This window comes from Asparagus officinalis, chromosome 4 (assembly GCF_001876935.1).
Source record: "Asparagus officinalis chromosome 4, Aspof.V1, whole genome shotgun sequence".
NCBI classification, from domain to species: domain Eukaryota; kingdom Viridiplantae; phylum Streptophyta; class Magnoliopsida; order Asparagales; family Asparagaceae; genus Asparagus; species Asparagus officinalis.
Window position 1 is genome coordinate 5,967,843 of NC_033797.1, and position 14,737 is coordinate 5,982,579.

Genomic DNA, 14,737 nt, shown 5'->3' on the forward strand with positions numbered 1-14,737 from the left:
CGCCAAACTCACCGGAAATTTCGACGGAGATGCTGCATTCCGATGACCCAACGCTGGCTGAGGCTCTCAAACAAAGTAAGAATCTTTTTGATTGCAAAATCATTGAGATCTCCTTCAAACTTTTCTACCCAAGATTCCCCCTTTATTTTCCTAAAATTTTAGCTTCCTTCAGTTTTTTTTTTGGGAAACTCTTTTATGAAATTTCTGGAAAAATGCGGCTTTTGCACTGCTAGATTCCCTTCAGAGTACGGTATGCTCTTAAAAAGGTCTTTGCTTTTTAGTCTTATTCCCAAATTTTGCTACAAAATATCCCTACTTTTTGAGCCCAGCTAGCTTTTTTCCTTTTTCTGTTTGGTTTTTTTCTACAGTCGGTCTGTCAAATCTGGGCTTTTCGCCCCGAATTCACGTGTTATGTTTCTGTGATCGTTTTAGCGGAGATTTTAAGTTATTAGAACGGTAATGAAAAAATGGGTAATTTTCTATGTTTCTGTGATCGTTTTAGCGGAGATTTTAAGTTATTAGAACGGTAATGAAAAAATGGGTAATTTTCAATTTTGGCAAGGGATTTGGCTAAAAATGGGTAATTTTCAATTTTGGCAAGGGATTTGGCTAGGGCATTTATTTTGGGGTTTTTATTTGATGCCCATTTGAGAAACTAATCAGGGGCGAGAAGAAAGAAAACTGATTACTTTCTAAAGAAAGTAGTGATGGGTCTCAGGCTTTAAATTTGACGATGGCGAATGTTTGGTTAGAAATGCGAGATCTTTACATTCGGTTCCAGTTTCTGATAATTGTTTTTTCGCACTCTTAGTTGTGCAGATTGAACTGTGAAGGACGGCTATTTATTTCACAAGTGCTAAATCTGGTAAGTATTTTTATTTTTTATTTTTACTTTTTTGTTAATTTCCTAATTGTCTGAGGTATGGTGTGAATAAAGAAATGAACTTCATTGACTCTTCTCCTTTAATTTGAAATTTATTTCAGGTGAGGAAATTAGTTAATTGTGCTTGAGCTGAGTGCAGGCATGGGTGGAAGCAAGTTGCTGGCTGATAAATCTCATAGAGATGGTATTTTACAAAACTTAATAGTATTTATATTGATACTTCTTTAATTGGTTTTGTATAATTAATAAAATAAAATGGAACCTTGAATTGGATTCCTAACTTTCTTATTTTGTTATACTTGGCTGAGTTAAGATCTGGAAGCAGTGAATCTTTTTAGGGACAGGATGATAAAATTATCTTTCAATTCAAAGTTATGATAAGAAAGGTTAAGTATTTGGAGCTTGGTGAGAGATAGTCATCTGTTTATTAATCAAAATTTGCGTTTGGAGCTACCCTTTGCAATTTTTTTCAATCTTGTTGCCATTCTCTTGTGTCAAGCAGTGATTTTTAAGCTGTGGAAAACAACCAATATTCTCTTTTATTTCATTGTACTCTGTGAATTAGAATGGATCTTGTCCAACAAACTTTCTTCTTCCTTTGTGTTCGCTAGGATTCCCCATTTCTTTTTTTCTTTGTTTTTCTTCCAAGTGATTTGTCGAAGATGTCCGTTTTCTTTTCTGTAGAATTATTTATCTATTAATGATTTGGGTGACCGAATTGGCAGGTTCTCCAAGTTACAGAAGTCGTAATGATATTAAGAAATGTATCGATCATGGGATAGTTTATGCAGAGGACAAACGAGTGAGTAGATTATATTTGCTCCACCAAACAAGGAAGAACATTTTTTATGGTCTAATTGTTGCAAATGTATTGCAGATAGCCAGTGATCCGAGGAAAAATTCTTCATCCAAGAAATCAGGTGGAACACCAATGAAGATGCTCATGGCTCAAGAGATGTCTAAAGAAACCGAGTCTAGAAGGAAGCAAACCAATGTCGTTGCTAGGTTAATGGGTCTCGATGAAGCTCTGCCTGCTCATCAATCAGTTGTAAATGGTCGTTCTTCGCGTGTTACCTTAGCTGGAGCTCTCCAAAACTCCCGAAAGCTCGAAGATTTCTATTTCGACAATGAGAAGCAATATCGAGATATATATGAAGTGAGAAATTTTGATATTCAGAACGAGAGGAGGATGGCCCTTGTTCGTCAGAAATTCATGGAAGCAAAGAGACTGGCCACGGATGAAAGGCTTTTGCAGTCCAAGGAATTCCAAGATGCCCTGGAAGTTTTAAGTTCAAATAGAGATTTATTCCTCAAATTTCTGGAGGAGCCAAATTCCCTTTTCTCAAAGCATTTGAAAGAGCTCTCGACTCCTGCAGTACCTCAAACAAAGAGAATCACAATATTGAAACCATCAAGAACAGTAGAGATGAGAGGTGAGCACTATCCATTGACTAGTGGTGGGTGGGATAATAACAAGCCTCAACGAAGCTCTACCATGAATCAACCAACAAGGATAGTAGTCCTAAAGCCAAGCCCTAGAAAACGTGATGACACAAAATCGATGATTATGCCCTATGAAGTGGAGGAGGATGATCTTGCCCAAGCCTTTACGACTACTGAATCCATAAGATCTAAAGACATAGCGGAGGATATAACTCAGCAGATGAGGGAGAGTTTTAGTAGTAATCGAAGAGACGACTCATTATTATCTTCAGTCTTATCAAATGGCTATGTTGGAGATGAGAGCTCATTTAATCGATCAGAAAATGATTTCGGAGGCGACGAAGATAGAAGTTTCAGCGATTTAGAGATTCCTACTTCATTATCGCGACATTCGTGGGACTGTTCCAATAGATATGGTAGTCCTTCATCATTTTCATCCTTTAGTCGAGCATCTGGTTCTCCTGAGCCATCAGTTATTAGAGAAGCTAAGAAAAGGCTTTCAGAGAGATGGTCTCTGGTTACTTCGAATGAAAAAAGTCGAGGGCAAATGGAAAGAGGAAGGAGCTCTAATACATTGGGTGAGATGCTTTCTATTCCAGAGGTAAAGAAAGAAGAAGTCACCATGAAGGGGATAGATGTTTCAAGTAGTAGATCATTTGGTGGCGAACAAGAATTGAGAATGTCAAGTTCTAGTATGTCCACTTCTCAAACAAAAGATGGAGATGACATTGAGAAATCACAATCGCCTTCAAGTTTATCTAGGTCAAGATCTCTTCCGGTTTCTTCTGGTTTTAAGAATGTCCAGTTGAACTCAGAAGATTGCAACTCACAGGTCAAGAAACCTATTGTTGTCAAAGATTCAGCTAAGTCGAAAAGTGGGAAATCATCATCATTTAAGGGGAAAGTTTCGAGTTTGTTCTTTTCTAGGAATAAGAAGGGCAGTAGAGAGAAATCTTTTGAGCCTGCTGTTAAGGAAAATGTTGATTTGTTACATCAACCTGAAGCTTATCCTCCATTTAGCACTGACAAAGAACCTATGAAGGTATTTTCTCCTGGTCCAGTGAAGGATCCATCAAAACAAGGAAATGTCTCTTTTAGGGTATGCCTCAATCTTACTTCGATTTTCCCATTTTTATCTTTACCTTTAATTAAGCACGAGACTGAAATCTTTTCCCATTTTTATCTTTACCTCTAATTTAGTCACCTATGCATGTTTTGGCAGGAGATTCTTTCTCTGGAGAAACCGAGCATATCAGAAGGTTTAAGCAATAATCAAAATGACCCGAGTTCATCTAATAATATTACCGAGAGTCAGAACCAACCCAGCCCCACATCAGTTCTTGATGCGCCATTTGAGAATGATACAAGCAACACTCCCAGTTCCTGTGAAATTCACAATGCTGGACATTCATGTAAGCTTATTTACAAACTCTCCTCCAGTTTCTGAAATAGGCTTTCTTGTATATGTATACACCCCTTGAACCATGCTTATTTGCAAAACTACCCCCTACATATTAACTTTGGGAAAAACTACCCCCCAAATCAACCAATCATCAACTTTGATAGGCTTTGTAATTGTAATGTAAGTTATGTACAAAATAGTCAATTTTTACTCACCATATCCAACGAAGTTGATAGGCTTTGTTGATTTAGGGGGTAGCTTTGTAAATATGCATGATTTAAGGGGTATATATACAAGAAGGAAAAAGAATTGCCTGAAATCCTTTCTGCTCACTGAGCCTATATATGTGCCCTTTAATCACAGTGGCACCAATTGCATCAATTGCTCGCACTTTGTCATGGGATGATACAATACTCGAATCATCAATAACTTTGCATGAGTGCAACGAAGAAGAGCAACAACGGTATTTATTTGTTCAGAATGTACTCTCAAATTCTGGGTTAGACAAAGAGAACTTGAACTCAGCGTTTGCTAGATGGCACTCAGTTAACACTCCATTGGACCCTGTTCTATTAAACAAGTTCTTGAACAGGAAAGAGGAAGATGCTAAGAGCAGGGAAAAGAGATCAAATCAGAGACTTCTGTTTGATTGTATAAATTTTGCGTTATTAGAACTTGGTAAGACAGTCTACGTTGGTGCATATCCATGGCCAAAAGCTTTTAGCGTGAGGAAAAGAAAAGCTTGTGCTGCTGCTTCTTCCATAGGAGATCAAGTGTGGTTGCTTGTAAGTGATTGGTTTTCTGGCGAAGGGAAGTTTGAGTTTGGAGATATTGATTACAGCAATTTAGTCGTGGATATATTGCTGAGAAGAGAGGTAGGAGGAAATGGATGGGAAGAATTGATTCAGTCCGAGATCGAAGAAATCAGCAAGGATATTAGTAGCAAGGTTTTGGATGAGTTAGTTCGAGAAGCTTTGGCAGAGTTATGAGGTATTTTTTATCCTCTAGATGTTTTCATCCTTAGTTTCTGTTTGTTGTGATAATGGGGGCCAATATAGTGTCTGAATATTTATAATTTCCCTGGTAATTTTGTGTGTTTTATGCTTGATATGTGATCAGCGTATGCAAGAGAATATGTATATATGTTTCAGTTTTTGACTGATAAAATTTTCCTTGGGCTTCGCTCTTATACTTGTTGGCTCCAAGATGTTCTCTTTAAGCTCCATGTAAATCTGTAAGTAGAGAGATCACTGGAACTAATAATGTTACTTCATGTCAAAGGTACTAACTGTCATTATGGCCACTGTGGGCGTTTGCGATGAGGTTTTTTTTACAAAAAAAAAAAAAAAGGCTTAAGATGCTTTCCTCCTTAGTTTTGTTTGCAAAGCTGATAATGGGGGGGCATTATAGCGTCTTGATATTTATAATTTCCCAAGTAAATTTGTTTGTTTTGTGTTTGATACGTGATCATGACAGCATGCATATATGTTTGGTTTTTTGACTGATTAACTCTCATCTTGGACATCGCTCTTATCGACGTTAAAATGTTTTCTTTAAGCTCCCTGTAAATCTGTAGGTACAGAGAAGCAGGTGGAACTAATAATGTTGCCTTGGTTTTCAAGGAAATGACTATCATTATAATTATTGCTATGGGTACTTAGTTACTGTTAGGCTGGATTAATGATGCTTGTAGGTGAAGTTAAGCACGATTAACTACATTAATGATTCTGTCAACTGGGCTAGAAATCGAAACCAGGACAGCTCCGAACTGTGGGTGATGATGGTATCCATTCATCAACTTGATTTGAGAGTGGTGGTCAGGAATCAGAGATGCATGTGAATTCTACCTTGGTAGTAAACACTGTTAGCCATATTTTTCTCTTGAGCTTGACAGAATATGATTAGTCTGTTAATTGAGTTTTAAATAAGGTAAGACTGTTATTAAACTGCAAGTTGGGTGAAGAGACATGGAATCTCTCATTTCTCATTTGACATTCTGAGGATTAACAGGTTGATGTTTCACAAGAATCCTGGCTTGTGTTCTTCTGAGAGTGGTTGGTGTCTAATAAAACAAACAAGAGGTCCTTTATTACTATATTAATGCCTCAGGGACCTAAACAGGGGACCCAATGCATGGGACAGGTGAGGTGTCACCATCCGGTTGTATGATGCACTGTTCATAAACAATACATCATGCAACCGGATGGTAACACCTCACATGTCCCATGCCTTGGGTCCCCTATTTGGGTCCCTGTAGCAACACCCATGTCAAATATTAGCCATTACTTGGGCGGTCTCGTTTTGGCCTTTGGCTGGAGCTCTTGAATAAAAAGGTATAATAACACACATAATTTGGTTGTTTCACTTTGGATGATTCTGGAGTGATCCCGTGTGAGTTTTTAATATTTAACGTTTTTAAGTTTGTTTGCTGCTATTGGATTTTAACTCAAACAGCGAATAATTGAACGTTAAAACAAAAGTGCGCTAAATTTTGTGGGGGACTAAATTCTCTGAGTTCGTGCTACTGCTAAAAGGAACTGACGCCATTAGCAGAATGAACTGTCAAAATTTTTAATCCATTTATTTATTGTAAAGGCCATAATATGGAACTATCAAATATGATTTTGGGTCAAATTTCCAAGCTCGCCACTTTTATTGCTGAGTCAGAGGTAAGTGGGTTATGGCACCATTAATGAGTAGACAAATCAATCGTATAGAGCTTTTTACTAGTGATTTACTCTTTAAAATCAATTAAAAGGATAAAAATACAATATGAATACTTTCTTGAATAGAAAAAATATGGCTCTCATGTCCAGTTTTTTAACCATCTGCTAATAAGATATCATTCTTTTCAACTAAATAATATATCTTGTGAATATACTATTATTTTGCAGCTACCAGCAGCAGATGAAGAGAGATCGGGTACAGCAAAGACAGTATACAAAGGGGTATGCAGCGACTCGAAAAAACAAAATTGGTCTTAAATTACTTACATAACTGCTAATCAAAATTTAAATTGGTCTTAAATTACTTACATAACTGCTAATCAAAATTTTCTCAGTACAAAGGAAATCCTGAACCTTTTAACATAAGGCAACAGTAAGTGCTGGTTTTCGTCGACATCCAAAACAAAAACTCAATTTGCAGATTGAACCAATAAATTATCCAATTTTTCAAAGACAAAACTTGTTTGATTGATCAATCAACCAAACAAGTCCTCCGAATCGATAAAGGCAATCAAGCATCCGCTCACAGAAACTTCAGAATCTGAGTACTCAAAGCATCGATCCACCAACAAGAAAAATTTTCATAGGATAAATACAAACTCATCTCTCTTTCTCAAAATTTATTACATACGTCCAATTACTGCCATTCAAGAGACACCCACGCACAACACACACATACAACCCAAACCCCTTTTTATTTATGCACAAGCTGTACATAACGAATAAATTCAAAAACACAACATTTCTTACCAGAAGCTTTGGCATAACGAAAACCTCTTTTCCCCCAATTTAACCATGCTCACAATACGGAGTATTTCATTTCCGTTGATCATCTGAGATTTTCCCGGTAGTAGTGTCATTTGACAGTGGGCTAGGCACAAATCCATACTGCGGTTCAAAATCAGCGATAGAACATGAACAGCAGGAAAGAAACAACTTTGAGTTATAATAGTAGAGTGATTCTCCATCTTTAGTTCGAGTGAACATAAAATGATAGTTTTCTAGCAAGGAAAATGGTGCGCTCAATTAGTACTATAGCATGCCAACTGGCAATTTCAGCCAATTTTGGCTTAAAACTCTTTCAGGCAACTACGAGGTTACATTTTCTTCTGTGGACAAGTGCATTATTTAGGGTGCAAGTGTACATGCAAGAGCTCATTGTATCAAACTTTCACAGTTAGGCATGTGAAAGATATTTAAAAATGACAGTTTTCTCCTAAGTTGGACGTAGCAGATAAATCTAGCTTGGGGCTATGTGTAATTTGAGTAAAAATTGGAGGCCTATCTTCTGTAAAATTACCATAAAAAGGAACAAAGATATGAAGGGTTTTATTATTAATACCATTCTGGGAGAGTACATTAGAACTACAGAAAATAAAAGGGTCTTTGTCCCCACCCAATTTTAGATAAATTCCTTTAACCCAAACCTTTCTGAACATATTGATAAGCTAAAATGAGCAATCTGCTAAACAACGAAGAATGAAATGTACCAGGCTAAAATCAAAGAGAACATAGAAACCTTAACAATTGTTAAGAGTTAATTTCAGTGCTACATGAATAAAAAGTGAACTACCAAACCTTATCTCTCATCCGGGAACTCCAAGAGTCTGGTTGGATTGTTGTTCTGTCAACAGAGTTTGAAGGTGAGGGAAGCCCACCTTCCAGATTTAGCAGTGGGCTTCTCATACCAGTGAAATCTTCATTGCTTTCATTGTCCATCCTTCTCAGGGGAACAATGCTTCGCAGAATTATTGCCAATAAAAGTGAGAGTGTCTGCTTGAAATACCAATAACATGTAACAAAGTTTCTTCAAAAGGTGTAAGAAAATACTAAAAAACTATTTTTTTGATATTGTCTCTAATTTGTTTCACTGAAGCTGCATTTAGTTGACGGAGTTAAGGAACAGGCGTTATGAAAATTTAAAGACAAATAGTAACGTGAATAATATATATTTTTCATTTTTTAATAGAAATAGACTTAGCAAGAGTTAGGTATTTATATAAAGAGAAAGGATAATAAATTTGTGCTTCTTGCAAGAGTTAGGGTGCAGGAGAAACTATAGAAATAGATGGCTTTAAGGGGTTGACAGTTACGACGTAACTTCACACTTGTCATCACGCGCTGAGTCTACATTCTACTAGGCACTTCGGTGAGATATAGCAATAGTAAGAATGACTCTTGAGTAAATTCAACTTGCCACAGATGACCTGCGTGTTATTTGGACATGTGATATTTCCATCAAATACAACGTGTCAGGAAAGTTAGCAGATACTTTTTATATACTCAAATCTTCATACTTATTATCGTGAAATACAGTTTCTTTATGCAGCACAGCATTCCCTGAGAGTTTATAGGCATGTCCTGCAAGGCAAGGATTCAGGCACATATATGACTTCGTTAACAGCAAAGTACTATAACCAATAATAATGCAGCTGCACTAGATGCACCTTGACATTATGGTAGAAAAATCATGGGCAAGATTTAAAGTAAAGTCACAAATTATATTACTTATAAAGGTAAAATTACACAATAACCAACCACATGTGAAAAAAAGAAGTTCATAGCCATGCTGCACTTTTCATCACTACCGCCACCCCCACCCCGGCAGACACGCCGGACCCCGGAGCACCCACCCCGCCCTCAATAAAAAAGAACAAACACACACTTTGGTCCTCCTCCTTCTAAACTTTCTATTGAAGGTTGTTTGTATCACATTGCGTGAACCAACCAACTTGAGTTTCTTAATCAAGTGGTTACCAATATGATTTCCAAGTGCAAACAACCCATGAGATTGCTCGTAGGTGCTTCTATGTTCTAGAGACAATTGTCTAGAGGAGTTTATTTGCAAAATTCTTGAAAGTTCATTGCTAATTAAACATGGCCAAAAGTACAAATAGATTAATACATTAATTATTCTCATTGTTAAAGCAAAAAAATAGAGACCTGCAGTTTATTATTCTTTGCATGCCAAACAAACTCAGTCAAACTCAGTTGGTGATGTATTCATCTGAAAATGAAAGAAATGGTTGCAGTAACAAAATACTCAATTTTGAGAACCGTGACATATTCTAGAGACTTAATGCCTAAACTTGATGTTAAGAAGAACAGTTTCATTATTTATTCTATAGATACACAAAATTATACCTGAACAACAACCAGAGTCACTGCAACCCACTTGAAGATGTCTATGTTAGCTTCAATAAATGCTCGAAGACTTTTCAATTCTTCAGTGGCATCATGTGGAAAATCCTATTAAGTACATGACAACATACGCATTACTAGTCAGTGAGAGTATCCATTTGATCGTGAGTAATTTTGAACTTTTTTGGAGGCATACCTCCTCCCAGTGTTCGTTGAACAGCAGATCAGCCATCAAACCTGCTTCTATTAAAATCAGTATCAAAATGAATACTGCATACTGTGGTTGATCCAAGTTAAGAAATAAAAGACTAATAGTTTGCATATTCAGTTCATTTGTTTCTCGTGTGTGACCTAGCCTTTGACTGAGTTTATGATCTCATGTTTCTACCAAACTAGGAGGCAATACAGCCATGACAACTAAATTTACAAGATAAAAGAGAAACTTAGTTAATACCACAGGAAGGATTTTTCTGACAGCAATTTGACAGAACTCTCTCATACAATTGACCTGTTGACTCGATCTGAGAAGAAGGTTACTACATGTTCACTGTTTTAAAACCTACAGGTTCATGCAAATAGTGGCCGTAGCTAAACAATGTAATAGAAAAGACAGTCTGGCATAGAAGGCCCCTGTTACGGATGACCATATTTATCAAAGATCTGAAGTGTGAAATCAAGTACTTGATTTTATTATATTTGATATTTGATATGAGGTCTTTATTATGCTTATAACTTATGTCGATTAGAATGCAATATCAACGTAATTGTTATTAAATTATTTCAATAAATATGAGAGAATATAAATCATGAACTCCTCCAGGTTTTAGAGGTAGGCTATGTTTTTATAAGGTTTTGTATAGCATTTATGATCATATTACTGTCAACAAATCTGAGAAGTGAGAAACCAATTACTTGATTTTATTGTATTTGATATTTGATATGAGGTATTTATAGAACATACTTAGGTTAGAATATAACATCAATGTAATAAATATGTAATTTTTAGTTAAATTATTCCAAAAGAAATTGAGAGAACAGAAATCATGAAGTCCTCCAGATTTTACAGGTAGCACATAGTGCCTGATGCACTTTAGTGGTTATGTTTTATAAGCAGCTGTATAACATTTACTATCCCAATACTGTAATAAAAAGATGTGAGGATCATTGTAATGGCTTTAACATAATACCCGCATATTACATTGTTGGGCATTGGTTAACTTGTAAAAAAAGATAACTGACCTAACAAAAGGTTGAGAGTTTAGATTGATAACCTTGTGAAGTTAAGCTGAAAAAAATGTGCCAAACCAAATTATTGGATAAAGAGATTAATGGTTCATTTTTGCAGGCAGAAGTTCACCTGAAATTTGGCAGAAGGTGGGTACTTTTTTATCGCTGAAATTTTACTTTTGTAGACAAAATCAATCTAACGATGAAATTGAAGGATAAGTAAAACACAATCAGTTTGCTAAAGTACTGTAATGAACAACACTTTGAACTGAGATGTTTTCGGGACTCATCAGGACAAATATGTCCTGCGATTTTAGAAAGCAAGGAACCACATCTTACAAGTTTCCACATGGTATAAAACAGAACCACCCAGTCCAAATTTCTTACAAGCAATGGATGTAGATTTTGAAGATGGAGACTTTTCAATTAGAATAAAAGGTCCTGTTAACTTTAGGACAGTGCTTTCATTCTGGCATGCAAGAAACAGAATCTTGAAGGAAAGCAATATCTAACTATAACAAGACAACTTGCATGCAAGGTTTACTAACTCAACAACTTGCATGCGAGGTTTACTAAATCAATCTATTATTATTCACTTCATAGTTAATCATTATCTTTAACCTTTCTAACTCCCTATAGCTGTTTAAAATGCCACCTAATTAAGATTTTCACTGCTAGTATCCATACTTCTAGGTTCTGCTTCTAAACTGACGATCCTTTCATTGGTTTATTTTTATGTTTTCAGCCAGAAATATTACCATTAGCACCCTATGCAGTTATACTAGCATTAATATTTCGAGCAAGCAGTATTAACTTTGTCACAAGCGGAAGCTTGATTCACTGTGTGGGAAGAAATGACAGTATATCAAGGATCAACCTAGGAAGGAAATCCACAAATCCACCAACTTCAAAAAAGAAAATCAAAACTAAAACCCTAGGCTGTATTTCTTTTTAGATTCACCAAAAAATAGTATAAGTTTTGCAAAACTTCGGTAGAAGGTCCATCATAAATTGGCCAAACATCATTCGAGTTCCTAATTTTTGGAAGTCATCATTGGTGATCCCTAACATTACGTCTGTCATTAGCCTAGGTCCTTCTATTAAATTCCGTTAAAATTTTCTAACGTGGCGATGACTTGGTGTTGCCATGTCACAGTCACGTCAGCAAAAATATTAGTGAAATTCCCAGTTCAATACAAACACGTAATTTTACTAATTTTCTGTTGATGTGGCAATGGTGTGGCAGGATAAACTTGGACTTTTACTAATTTTTTTGCTGACATGGCAGTGCCACATCATCGCCGCAACAATAAGATTTAACGGAAGTTTGAAAAAGGATGATCAAGGGGGTAACATTCGGGATTTCCGGCAATACTTCCAAACATTAAAAAATCAAATGATATTTAGCCAATACTTAGGGACCTCCACTGAACTGTTGCAATAGATTTTAAGCAATCACATAAGATTTCTGAATGCAGCTTAATAAAATCCATTCACAATAAGCCAGAATTGCTCAAATCAAAGTGCAACAAGCGCACTACTCAATGGCACTCACACTACATAAAATAATGGGCAAGGGACAAAATTTCCAAATGTTAAAAAGAACCTCTTCGCATGTGAAGATGGGATTAAGATATTTCTAATTTTTCAAACCTGACCAAACAAACAGATAATAAATTAATAAAAAATTTATTAAAAAAGTAGCTAGGATACGGAGCAGAGGCAGAATCCGTTGACCACTCCAGCCGCAATGTAACCCACAAGCGCAATTAAGCACATGAAAACACCAAAAGCCATCATTGTGTACACAAACCTACGCCACAATCAAATTAATCAATGAATTAACCAAAAAAAACCCCAAAAGAAAAACTTTCACTGAAGAAAATTCCATACCAAGGAGCAGAAGACTTGTCGACTCCGTGACGATTCCAATCGTTGAGCATCCATAGCGAGTAGAGAAGAACGAAAGCACCAGCAAAGGTCTGGAGATAGTTGAGGAACTTGAGGAAGGAGGAGGTCGAGCTTTGCAAGATCGAAGGCCGCATTATGATAATTTTGGGGAAAGAGAAGCCCTAATTTAGGAAGAAGATGATTGGGATCCAAAGCCCTAAAATTGCAACTTTAATTAGTTTCCTGGTTTTGTTGGTTTTCGGAGGGGAGAGAGAGAGAGAGAGAGAGCGAAAAAAAATTAGTGGCGCGTAGTGGAAACTGAAGACTGTGTTGTATTTATCTGGTGATTTTTTTGGGGGGTGATTGTTTCAATTGTTAGTGGGTTTAGATGTTGAGGATCCGATTATATCCTAACCGAATCTGATACGCTATTTTTTTTTAACTCCCCATTTTGATAAAAGTAAACCTATTTCTAAGAAAAATTATTTTAATATTGTTTGGTTGGCTAAAAAAGAAGGAAATCAAAGAATGGGAGATGAGATGAGATGAGTTGTCATATTATTATTGGATGATATGGGTGATTTTTTAAGAAAACTTGTTTTGAGGTTATTTGGTTGGCTAAAAAATAAGCAAATAAATTATAAGAAACCTATTTCCTGTAATAGGTTTTTTTCTTGTGTTTGGTTCATTCTTAAAAATAAGAAAATAGATGAGATAAGATGAGTTGCCATTATATTATTGGATGATGTGACTCACACTTACGGAAATCAATTTCCTTGGTTTTTTTGAGTAAATGGATGGAAATGAAATGTTAATGAGATGAGATGAGTTGTCACCATATTATTGGATGAGGTGGGTGATTTTTAAAGATAATATGAGATGGAGATGAGATGAGTTGGATGATATGACTCATTTCTTGTGTTTGATTTATTTTTAGGAGATGATATGATATGAGTTGTAGGATGAAAATAATTTTTTATTGGATGTTGTGGTGAGTCTTAGGGATGGAAATGGATGAAAATAATATTTTATTGATCTTTTATGTATCATTTTTCTTTTCTTGATTTTTAGGAAACCAACCAAACAACAAGCTGAAACTAAAAAATTATTATAGCGTGACGTCAGGCATAATGCATCTCAGGTGTAAGCTGTTTTTTTATAGCTAGCCGACTGCTCTATCACTCTATATTATAGGAGAGAATAAGAAATTTGGTGGTTGTTGATGCTCGATACCAAACAGCTAATTAATCCAGAAGAGGATTGTTGCGGGTGGTGTAGGATGATGGAGGGCCCGATTCCTTCTTCAATTTTATGCCTAGTTCTTGAATGAGGATCTGATGTTCGCGCTGCACAGACAGAAATAACTCGTGAAAGGGCGGGAACCGGTTCCCCCGTGGTTCCTTCGGCGATCAAGTCAGTTGATAAACATAAGCTTGAGTAGAGTTTAGAACTATGTGTTCTTATGCTATGTGCATTAGAGATTATTATCTCTTAGATTGGATGAACCAGAAGAGTTAGATTGTTGTTTGTTTCTTGCCTTTTTTTTGGCTTCTCCCTCCTTTTTGCTTCTATGGGTTCCCCTCTTTTTTCCTCGGTCCCCCTGTTCTGATGGTGAATAATATCCATATATAACGTGGATGTCCATGGTAGATTGGTCATTTCGACCATGCAGAATGACGGTGGCAAAGCATGAGCTGGAAGATGAGTCATCCCTCTCTTTACAAGTGTTGGCTGGCGACCGGAAGGGAAGTCATTTCAGCATGGGAGATGGTGTCTCCGGGATACCCGGGAAATGACTTGTGAGCATGACAGAAGGCACGCGGGCATGCTGAGTCGTCCCTTGCTTTATAGGTATCGACTGGCGACTGGAGGAGAAGTCACTTCATTATGGGAGAATGTTATCTCCTCATTTTCCGGTAAGTGATTGAGCTGACAAGTCATGGAGACTTTGTCAGACCAATATCTGGATAAGACTTGCTCGAGGTGGACTGAGATGTTGACATTTGCTCGGGGGGAGAGGCTTAA

At 36.6% G+C, this 14,737-nt stretch overlaps 2 protein-coding genes across 3 annotated transcripts; one reads left to right on the top strand and one right to left on the bottom strand.

Annotated features, from left to right (window-relative positions):
- Window positions 1-5,008, top strand: LOC109836458. The gene is made up of 7 exons (XM_020404353.1): window positions 1-75; window positions 812-865; window positions 985-1,067; window positions 1,609-1,685; window positions 1,761-3,425; window positions 3,549-3,738; window positions 4,092-5,008. The coding sequence occupies exons 3-7, from the start codon at window positions 1,025-1,027 to the stop codon at window positions 4,715-4,717; spliced, it is 2,601 nt and encodes an 866-aa protein (XP_020259942.1). The 5' UTR covers window positions 1-75; window positions 812-865; window positions 985-1,024; the 3' UTR covers window positions 4,718-5,008.
- On the bottom strand, window positions 6,997-13,040 carry LOC109836459 (tetraspanin-18-like). 2 transcript variants are annotated; one of them, XM_020404354.1, is made up of 6 exons: window positions 12,716-13,030; window positions 12,536-12,635; window positions 9,792-9,872; window positions 9,599-9,703; window positions 8,033-8,227; window positions 6,997-7,342 (listed from the first exon to the last, which is right to left on the bottom strand). In XM_020404354.1, exons 1-6 carry the CDS (start codon window positions 12,865-12,867, stop codon window positions 7,271-7,273), a joined length of 705 nt encoding a protein of 234 aa, XP_020259943.1. In that variant the 5' UTR covers window positions 12,868-13,030; the 3' UTR covers window positions 6,997-7,270. The 2 variants fall into 2 exon arrangements, with proteins under 2 accessions (XP_020259943.1, XP_020259944.1); XM_020404355.1 differs by lacking the exons at window positions 6,997-7,342; window positions 8,033-8,227 and adding exons at window positions 8,234-8,661; window positions 8,752-8,815 and having other exon boundaries at window positions 12,716-13,040.

Bases quoted from the DNA above. Each gene is read 5' to 3' on its own strand.
- LOC109836458 (XM_020404353.1), top strand. From the start codon at position 1,025: ATGGGTGGAAGCAAGTTGCTGGCTGATAAATCTCATAGAGATG. The intron at 1,068-1,608 runs GTATTTTACAAA...CCGAATTGGCAG, and splicing joins TGATAAATCTCATAGAGATG to GTTCTCCAAGTTACAGAAGT. The intron at 1,686-1,760 runs GTGAGTAGATTA...AATGTATTGCAG, and splicing joins TTTATGCAGAGGACAAACGA to ATAGCCAGTGATCCGAGGAA.
- LOC109836459 (XM_020404354.1), bottom strand. From the start codon at position 12,867: ATGCGGCCTTCGATCTTGCAAAGCTCGACCTCCTCCTTCCTCAAGTTC. The intron at 9,704-9,791 runs GTATGCCTCCAA...TGTACTTAATAG, and splicing joins TCAACGAACACTGGGAGGAG to GATTTTCCACATGATGCCAC. The intron at 8,228-9,598 runs GTATAATTTTGT...TATTTCAAGCAG, and splicing joins TGACTCTGGTTGTTGTTCAG to ACACTCTCACTTTTATTGGC.